The 10,499-nt window shown below is 35.2% G+C and overlaps 1 protein-coding gene across 1 annotated transcript in view; it reads right to left on the bottom strand.

Moving 5' to 3' along the window:
- Positions 1-1,094: 1,094 nt before the first annotated feature.
- The window catches only part of TMEM244 (transmembrane protein 244), a 10,637-nt gene continuing 1,232 nt past the window's right edge, over positions 1,095-10,499 (bottom strand). Inside the window, exons 2-5 of the mRNA XM_029084085.1 lie at positions 6,849-6,934; positions 5,976-6,049; positions 2,965-3,090; positions 1,095-1,165 (exon numbers count right to left, since the gene is read on the bottom strand). Coding sequence (XP_028939918.1) covers positions 1,095-1,165; positions 2,965-3,090; positions 5,976-6,049; positions 6,849-6,934 — 357 coding nt within the window. The remainder of the gene's footprint in view (positions 1,166-2,964; positions 3,091-5,975; positions 6,050-6,848; positions 6,935-10,499) is intronic.

The following is a 10,499-nucleotide window of genomic DNA, read 5'->3' as shown; positions in this document are numbered from 1 at the left end:
ACAACAGCTAAAAGTGTTGACATTGCAAGCAAATGTAAGATACAATAGGTCTGGTAAGCTAAATATTAGCCTTACAATTAGACCGTTGCTAACTTCATTTTAATTATGTTGTTAATGAAACCGTAGAATTCTCATAAATATAAAGGCAAGTTCTAATTTTCCTTTTCAAAAGTCATCTAGAATTGGGTAAATGAAGTTGTCTTTGTACAAGTAGTATGCCAAAATCTGTCCTCCACAAATCATTGAAACTACTCCAGATCCTGAAAGAAAATATGTTACTGTTTTACATTAATTTTATAGTGGAATGCAAATGTTATGATAAAACTAAACAGACATTGGTTTTAGCTTCAAATTTTTTAAAAAAATGGCCTGTCTGCTTTAACATTTTACCCAAGGCTTTAACCACCTACAAAGACAGCAGCCACAGCAGCTGCTGATGCAAGACCAGTTGCAGGTTAGGGAATTTATTTGCCTGTCCCCATCATTTAGGAATTTACTGCAACTGTCGATCCTTGTTATCCATCATATAAGAAAGAAGAACAGAAGCCAGTCCTTTTCCCTTAACTATTTTTCAAGATAATATATTCTACTACAAAGCAACGCTTTCGATTTTACAGAAAATTAGGCATTTAGAAATGTAGGTTTGCCATTCACTCGAAAGAAATGTGATGACTGGGATTTATCTCATCTGTTGTAAGTAATGGTGCATAGTTATTATAAAAATTGCATCTGAAGATGCCTGTTTATTTCCATTGATTATAAAGGGCACCAAGGAAGACTAGCTTGGACGACTGTCTTTTTGATACCTGAATTAAGCGAGATAGTTTGATTAGTCAGGACTTAATCATGGTTTATTTCAAGAATGTGAGCATATCTGCTGTTTGCTAGCAAGATTAACATAAGCTGCGTACATCCTGGTCTTAAAACTGAAGATTTTTTAAGGCAAGGCAAAGTGCTTGTGTCATTAAAAGTATAAATAAAAACCATATATTTCTTCTTTAAATATTGACAAGTCTCAAATCAGTGAGACAACAGACATTTAATAAAAACAATTCATACTGTAAATACAAATTTTCTACACAGAGTCTAGTGATTTAAACTTTAAAGAATATATTTATACCTAATGCCAGCCACCAGTGTAACATCAGGGGGAATTCAGACATAACTGCAAGGACAAGAACAGGAGAAAGGTAAATTTTTAAACAATAAGGATGGGGGCATGCAAACATTATGTGATGTTATCCAAGGTCTGCTTAGTTATCTTTCATAAATGCTATACTTTACATTTATGGAAATTGCAAATGCATTTTTAGTTCTTGGTCATTCAGATACTTGGCCACACCATTAAGCTTAGCCTGGTGAGAAATCCCACTGGAAGGCAAGTCTTAAACCTAATAAGTGTGTGCTAAACGGAGCTCTTAGGCTCACTGTGGAAGAAATGCCTTTTATAGTACTTACCTGTACATGGTTTAGCACAACAGAGACACTGATCCCCTGGTAGAGTGCCTACATATTGCTGCAATCCAAATAAATTAAGGTGCCTGACATTTTCAGTTTAATGGGTGATGCAGCACATGAAAGACAGGCTGGGTCTGCACACTGCGAGCTAGCACTATTGCACAGCGTGATCTCTCCTCTCTCAGGCACTGGCCCCTCGCCTCAACAAGAGCTGACCCACATCCCCACTGTATGATCAACTGCAGGGCCATTATAGGACCCAATATTGCCCCCCAAAAAAATCCGAGGGGGGGCTGCAGAGGTAGTAAAGTGAGCTGGGAGGCACACTGCATATGCTGGCAGATCAGAGCCAGGCAGCAGAGTTTTGGTTGGCCATCTGAAAGAAACAATAACAAATCTGGGGTTGTTTAGACATCAGAATGCATCTAATAAAATGATAGAAGGTACTTTCCTGTATAAATTATGTACAAAGCATTTTTTGTTGTAGTTTTTGTAAATTCCTTGATTTAAATACAAAAGGTATTCATAAGGCATAACAGTAGTTTAAATTCCAGGGAATCAAATTCAGTAGATGAGAAATTATGCTTAATTATTTAAGATGAAGTCTCTCTTGGTCTCTGGCTTAACTTGTCATGGGAACTGGGCAATCCTCATCTGTCTAAAGTGCTAAAACATAAATGGAAAAAGCATTGGAAGATGAATTATTATGTAGTAGGGAGGGAGTACTAATTTGTCAGTGATATTTTTCCTATTTCTAAATTCTAGAATAAAAATACTAAACTCATTGCTGTAGGAGAAAAAAAAAAATCTACAAATGGGCTCTGGCAGAGATGAGGTTAAAATATATTTCCTAATCAGCCATAGCAGCATTCCTTTAAACAGCATGAGAATAGGGAGCAGGTTACCGGAGATGGGCAAAAAGTAATGATGAGTCTCATTTACAGCAGCCTATTATTTTCCTTTCCTCTCCTTTGAGCAGAAGAGTTTCAGAGGGGAAAAAAAAAAAAAAAAAAAAGATGCTTCGATGGTGAAATCCTTTATTTTGCTCAATGAGATTTAGTTCAAATGATCTAACTTTAAAACTTTGAATTGGCTTTGCTGAAGCAAGCTTCATTTTTACTCTGAACTAGAGCTGAATTGTTAGCGAGTATATCGCAGAAGTGTCAGGACACGGACAAGTATTAATTTCTTGGTTTAGAGAAAAACACACCTGCCAGATGCTGAAATTGTATTTAAGCTTGATTTGTTTCATATTACCTGCCAGATTACAAACTAAAACTCTGAAATTTTTATAAGAAAATTGTATTTTAAAATTCTACAATAAAATCAGAATTGAGTTTTAAATGACAGGGTTTAAATACATGCATGAGTTGAATTAAAGATATATATTTATTTGGCTTTAAGGAAAAATTATAGATTTAGTCCCATAATACAGTAGATTAATCATAGTTGATTGGTCTTTCAATTTGTGATAACATGGATATGTTTAGCAGTAAACCTACTTACCAACTGAAGTTATGATGATATGAATAATAGTAACTGTTACAGCATAATCCCAAACCCATTCTTCCACAACCAGGGCAAACAGCAGACCACAAATGAAGAAGGTTATTTCCAATGATATCACAAGAACTGTAAATGAAAATAAGATACTTGGACCAAACAGAGTTCTGAAAGGCTTTTTTCTTATATTCAAAATAATAGCAATAGGAAGTTAAAATGTCTGGGTTATGCAAATTGTTTTACAAGATCAAATATTATACTAATGTTTTCATTATAAGGTTAATTTCTAATTTTGCCACAGATTAACAGGATTATGGCCAATTCATATAGCCTGGAGGAGAAATCGTGTGGAGATTTTACTTAAGGACCATTGACACTCTTTGCATATGGTGCCAAACAGATTTGGTTAATAGTGACATTGATCAATTTTTTCCCATCCAAAACAGAATTGTGTGGTCAAGGGGTTATGTTTAGTAAGAAACTTGATAGCTTTCTCTCTGTGCACTCTATTGCATCAAATATTTATATAAGAATATGTATATGTGTATATTTGTGTGTGTGTGTGTATCTTTCCGTGTATCTTTCCAATATGGGTGTGTGCATATATATGTATATATCAGAACAATTTAAAGACAAGACAGGCAAGGTGAGATAGAGCAGAGCGCTCCTACAAGTTGAGCAGAGGCCATCCATCCGTATGGATCTCATGATACGTCCAACTAGGAGCCTGGCTTTTCTCAGTGCTGATTGCAAGGCTGACACAGCTACCATGCAGTCACTGTGCCTGACGTTCAGCAGCTGGCTCTGTCTTATGTTAAACCATGAATGGGGATCACCAGCAAAGTGATAACATCTAAACTATGCTGCCAAAGGAGACTGTTAAAGTTATCTGATCAAGAAAATTCCTTCTCTCAGTGACAAAATGGTGCATTTCTGTCCCCTGGCACTCTCCCTGGAGCGTGCTGAGCCATGCCATGCCACCAGCCTGTGCTGACCACCTCCCTTGATGCAAAAGTGATGGCATGGGCAATCTGTGCCTCCCCCGTGGGCCAGAAAACAGGCCGGAAAGCACGGAGCAGCTACACTGGGCAGGGTGAGGAACCTCATTGTGGCATTTGATGTGATATATTCTTCAAGACAGCAGTGGAGTGGTGCTTAGATTTCAGCTTGTTTACTTGCTGCTGTTGGTAATCGCATCAAAAATAATCACTTTGCCCTAGAAGTTTGGCTTTGTGCTCGGTGGCTGCCTGGGATAGCAGGGGGCTGACTGGAAAATGCGTGATTTCTCTTCTAGCTGTAGTCTTGAGTTTCCATACAACAGGCCATAATTGCACACTTGTAATTCATATAATTTTCCATCTCAGTGCATTTTGTTCTTCTTTTTAAATACACAGGCATACAAAAGTCACATTTTTAATGGATTTTTTTTTTATTTTATTATTGCAGTAATGTAATACCTAAGATTACTGTAGCTGAGAGTAGAGAGGACATTGTTATTTTTTCACTGTATTTAATTTATACATTTGGCAGCATTTTGTGCCTTTCAATTTTATTATTTTCTTTATAGAGTCATTTAGTTCCTACTGTATTACAGATCTTTCACCCAGCAGTTTAAAAAAGCGTAAAAAATAAGACGATACCTGGAAAGCAAAATGTAGTTAGGAAAATAGGAAATAACACTTCAAAATCTAATGTTTGGCAATGCATTTTAGGTTTTTTAGTTTATAATATTTCATTATGATAGTATCCCTCTAAATTTTGCCAATAAATTTAAATTTAGAAAGTATGCTTAGTGTAGAAAGATACTCTGTAAACTTTTTTTACAAAACTGGGCCAGTAATGATATCTCAGTGCTGAGATGACTTCCATTTTTGTTTTGAGGTCATCTTTTAAAGACATAATTCTGTTTTTATAGGCATGAGCAAAATTCCTGAGTAAATTAATTCTCATTTGCAACATCATTTAGAGACTTTCCTTCTCTCTCTGTGCCCATAGACTTTAAACACATCTTGTTATGTTTTGCTATTCCATGTTATTTCATCGGGTGAACAGAAAGGAGAGTGAACTAATAACCAGTTGCCTGATAGAGTTGCTGTCTTTGGCAGATAAACATGCTGCATCAAACTAGCTGATAAAATTTTTGGGGAAAAAAAAAAATCACATTGAGATACTGTAATTACATTAGGACCCTGAAAAGTAATTCTAATTGAATATAATTTCATGTTCTTTTCCATTGCTACAACTGAAATGCTCTTTTTTTCATCTGAAATCAGTATTGACACTGTACAAATATTCATGCATTTTTATTACTCTTTTTAACCTGATGAACTAACCAATTTACTTTTGAGCTTTACTTACTTAGTGATGGATGATGTGGTTTGCATTTGTAAAATACATTACAAATCTGGTAAAATTTCCTGTATGCATGTATTTTTTTAGGAATGACAGTTTAGGAAAAAGAATATATTTTTAAGAGCTTCAGACAAAAATGCAGAAATTTGTATAAGGATATATAAAGATATATAAGGGATTGAGCTACAATCAGACCCTGGAATTTTAATGCACACTGTATTCAGGCATTACCAAAGCAAGATTTCCATTAGTTGAACGTGACCTGTTATTCAAATCTGGATCCACTGTGATTCATAAGACATTTGCTGCAGTATGAAAATTAAATTTAACAACTTCGTCGAGGAACTTTACGGAGAACAGGTAATTGTTCTGCAGTGAAAATGAAGCATCCTGCCAAAGCAGCATGTTTTCTTCAGATGGTGAGATCAGAAAAACAACTCAAGGAAAAGCCTAACAATCATTCCAATGATAAGCAGCAATAGAGGAAATGAGAAGTTCAGGGAAGATGAATAAGCATTTAAATGCAGTGTACATTTAAAATGCAGAAATGGTGAGTACTACTAAACCAACTTGAAAATACTGTCCGTAAGGGAGAGAAGTTTATATCCAAATACAATCTATTTTCTTGGCTGGGAAAAAAGACAGAAACAAACTTCAGTTACCTAAATAATATGGGTTAATCCATGAGGGATTTGTCTTAAAATCAAAAGGTGCCAAACCATCCAACATTTTGATCCTGTGGAAATAGAAATAATACATTTAACCAGACCTTTTTGATGAAGCTTTAATGATCATATGACACATTATTGGTGTTTCTAAATATGATTTCAAATCAAATACTCTGGGCTTTTACAAGCTCTCTACATTTCATTGTGTGTTGTGATCTTGCCCTTGCACACAGTGTCCATGGTCTCCACTTTTAAGACATACCTGGCACTACCTATGCTAAGCAGCTTCCTAAGGGAATATAATTTGTCTTTTTTTATCAACAAAAAAATCTTTCTTTTCCTTTTTAAATGTCATCTTTTCTCTTATGTTCCTTTATTTACACAGTGCAAGTGCAAAGAAGTAGATTAGAACCAACTTTTTATATTAGTTTTGAGTCTCCATTTGCCAATTTCGGTACTTTTATGAAGGTTCACGTACAACAATTCAACTGACTTTGAAAAATATGTTCACAGGATAACTGGGACTGGATGCCTCCAATCTGGATGCCTCTTCACAGAATCACAGAATGGTAGGGGTTGGAAGGGACCTCAGGAGATCATCTAGTCCAACCCCCATACTAAAGCAGGTTCCCTACAGCAGGTTGCAGAGAATGGCATCCAGGCGGGTTTTGAACATCTCCAGAGAAGGAGACTCCACAACCTCTCTGGGCAGCCTGTTCCAGTGCTCCAACACCATCACAGTAAAGAAGTTTTTCCTGAGGTTTGTATGGAACTTTTGGTGTTCCAGTCTTCTACAGGGTCACATCTCTACCCATTATATCTAGTTGAGTATGCTGTCATATTAGACTAAAGACAAGGAAATCTTACTCGAATACTGCGAAGCACACAGATAGGACCACATAGTACACAGTGTAGAAAACTACCATGCATATCAACAGGTTCATCAGAACAACCTGCAAAAGGGAAAAAAACAGTAAAACCTAATGCCATATTTATATTAGGTACATAATTGTTAGAAAATAATTCCAGATTTCTATCAAACATAACATGAAAAAAAAAAAAAAAAGGAAAAAAAAATTAGACAGAATATTTGCTGTTGCATAAAAATTGTTAAAGGCTCTTCGGTACATTCCAGCTCCTAATGTGTGGTTATAATGCACGATTCTTTGTTTTTATTGTATATTATTGTATACCAACTATTTATTGAATTTATAAATGTTCAGAGAATGAGAAGCATATTTCTTGACAGTTATTACACAGGAGATCTTGAGAGTTTAATATCATCCCAATGCTTAACTAGTTTTAGCCTAGTTTTTAACTTAAAAGAAATGTCATCCTTGTAAGTATGTTGAAACTGTATACAAATGAGATTTGTAGAATGCAGAAAATTGTAAAGCAGTAACTAAGTTTCCCAGCCTCTAGAAAACATGTCACCCTAGTGCTTACTTACTTCCAAAGGCAATGATGTAGGCAACTTAAATGAGTAATGAGACCTATCTTTTAAATATTTTTGAAAGTACAATTGTTTGTGAATTAATCCTAAAAAAATTGAAGAAATATCCCTAAAAATATGAGTTTCATAAAGCAACCACTATCTTATGATCAAATACTGTGTCTTTAAGAAAAGAGATACACTATATATAGAATTCTACAAAGAATGTGTATTTCCTAAGATACCTTGGTATCATTATTTCCTTCATTCCATTTCAGTGTCTTCATTTCTAAACTGAAGTTTCAGAAGCAATGCAGACAGAAAAATCTGTTAGCTTTCACCTGATAAAGTTCATTAAATGCCTTGAGATCCTTTCAAGTGAACATACCTCTGATCACATATCTCTGATTCAGGAAGCTAGCTTCCTGAATTATGCAGATCCTAGGACTTGTATTAATTCCTACAAGTATAATGTAAAATTATGTTGTGAAAGTTAATATATTTTAGTAATAATAATAGTCTTGCTAATGCCAAACACTTTCATTTCTGTTTTTCTGTGATGGTATAATGACATTCCAGATGTTTATTTGGGCTTTTATTTTTTAAAGGGAAACATGGGACATCAAGACTAGACATTTCTATGCATCAAACTTGAGCAACTGCTTTGGCATTATTGTGTGCTTGCTTAAGAACATGAAACTGAAGGTGTTTGCTACAGTCAGTAGAGTGATCAGTAAAATCAGGGTTTTTTTCTACAGACTCCAGATTGTCTTGTGTTTTTTCACTCTAGCTAGTGCTTTATCACGTCATATTTCTCCTTTCCTCTTTCTTAACTTCATTGTATGTTTCATCTTACAATGGTAATTTCTTTACCTCCCGACTCTATTGTATCATTTTCTCCTCTGCCTATCCCCTCCATCCTGCTTCTTCTACTCTTTACTTTCCTCCAAAAAATATAGGGAGAAAGTAATCATGAGAAAGACAATGACTGTAGAGAGAATTGCTAACAGTTCTATATTGTCCATCCTTAATATCGTGCTACATGATGCTTTCTGTGACTACATTGTGCTTTTATTAAAGCACTCCAGTTTCTGTTTCAGGAGTAGACTACTTTATAAATATTTAGTCCAAAAGTACAATATGTAATGAGTTAAGAATTTTCTGGCTCTTCCTTCAGTTCAGCTATCAAATACTTGAAACTTGCAAAGTGCGTTTACCCAACTCCTCTGGTAAGACCTCCATAGATCTCCAAACTATGACCCACTATGCAAAAGTTACCTAAGGAAAGTATGATTACTATAATGTCATTATTATTAAGTAAATAACACTTGGACATGTAAATATGGGCCCTAAGCCTGCACATTTTTGTGTACCCTGCAAGATCCCATGCTGAATTTTCCCTGAGATCAATGCAATTGTGCTGACAGCAAGTGAAGAAGTGTTGGTGTTTAACAGGACTTCTATGTTGATCAAAAATAAATTTAAAATGGAAAAAATTAAGACTAAGATGATTAACTATTCCAACTACAGGTATTCATTCAGAAGGGAATCCATGAAAAGTGTCCCTGCATGAAAGAAGTAGTAAAATATAGGGGACTGTATGCAATTTTTCAGTGTATCAGAATGTCAAGCAGAGACTATAGACTGCATGTGGTGAAGCATTATATCAATGCAAAAGAAGCCAGTGTTATTTCCTTGAATAGTGACACCATATTTACAATTGGAATGAATTTTAGAAAAAATAGGTAACAGCTAATAAAGGAATAGGACTCAATTCCAAAAAAAGGAATCACATGTGTGTAGGTTGGTTACAGGGACTGAGGTAAGGGAGATCGTAATTGCATATTCACAACTAAAAAGGAAGAAGAATTATTTGGAGCACAACTAAGTCTAAAGGAATGAAACCAAAAAATAAATGTGCAAGATACTGCAAAGTTTCAAAAATCATTTCCATTTTGCAAAGTTTGAAAGGGACTTGCTCTTTATTTATTTGCTTTTATTCAATATTTTTTATCAAAACTGGTTATTGAGTTCCCTTGTCATTGCTGTGGATTTTGAGGATAAAGTTGGATAACGTTCTTGATAACTAATTCAAGATTAATAAAGAAAAAAAAAGAAAAGGTATAGAATATTTTTGAAGTCCCCATTTTTAAACTCAGTTGGCAGGTAAGATTGCAGTGAAAAATACAAAATATAAACCAGCTCTAAAGTACAATTTCCATTTTGATTTAGTTTGTTATATGCTGGTAAAAGGAGCCCTTATTCAAGGAGGCAGTGACTCTGAGAAGGGGTCTAGATGAGCATTAGCTCATACTAGCTCATTCTTATGAGCTTCTCTTGCAATACTGTGGCACAAAACAAGCCCTTAATGCCTTAGGTTTTAAGAAGTGAGAATATGAATAGAAATATGGAAGAAATATTACCTCTAAACACAGCACTGGGAAGACAAAGTGGCATTCAATTTGGTGCTAGCAATTTTTAAAGTAAGTTAAGACATTAAGAAGGTGCACAGAAGAGCCACAAAACGGAGCCGATGGCTAGAAATGGTGGGGGCTTTTTTCATTAGGACTACAGCCCTAAAGAGGTCAATCTGTTTAGCTCTGAGGGCTGATTTGATTATGATGGATAAGTACCTTTGCAGGCAGAAAATACCAGGTACTTAAGGGCTCTTTAATCTATCAGAAAAGTCAGAAGAAGTAAACAGCTGCAAGTTATAGCTAGACAAATCTGAAAGATACATAAAGGACATTTTTAACTGTAAAGGCAATTAACCAATGGAACAAACTGCATTTGGAAATAATAGATCCTTCAAAGCAAAACCAAATGCCTCTCTGGATGAAGCTTCACTCAAACATCATCACTTCTGGCCTTAGTTCTTTGAATGGTTGTGTGGTAGACAAGGTATTTATGGAACCACTCGACACTGACAGAAGTGTGGATACTGTGAATTTAGCAAACTACTTATTTTCACATTGCTAAATATTGAATAGCACATCTGAGAGAGAGACCAAGGAGTTTTAGTTTTAATGCAATAGGAGAGAAATCCATAATGCCTGTACAAACTGTTATTTGTCAATAAGTAAATG

The sequence above is a fragment of the Antrostomus carolinensis genome, unplaced genomic scaffold (assembly GCF_000700745.2).
Source record: "Antrostomus carolinensis isolate BGI_N321 unplaced genomic scaffold, ASM70074v2 scaffold37743, whole genome shotgun sequence".
Classification (NCBI taxonomy): Eukaryota; Metazoa; Chordata; class Aves; order Caprimulgiformes; family Caprimulgidae; genus Antrostomus; species Antrostomus carolinensis.
The sequence above is the reverse complement of the archived record's forward strand: the minus strand, read 5'-3'. Positions and strand labels throughout refer to the sequence as shown.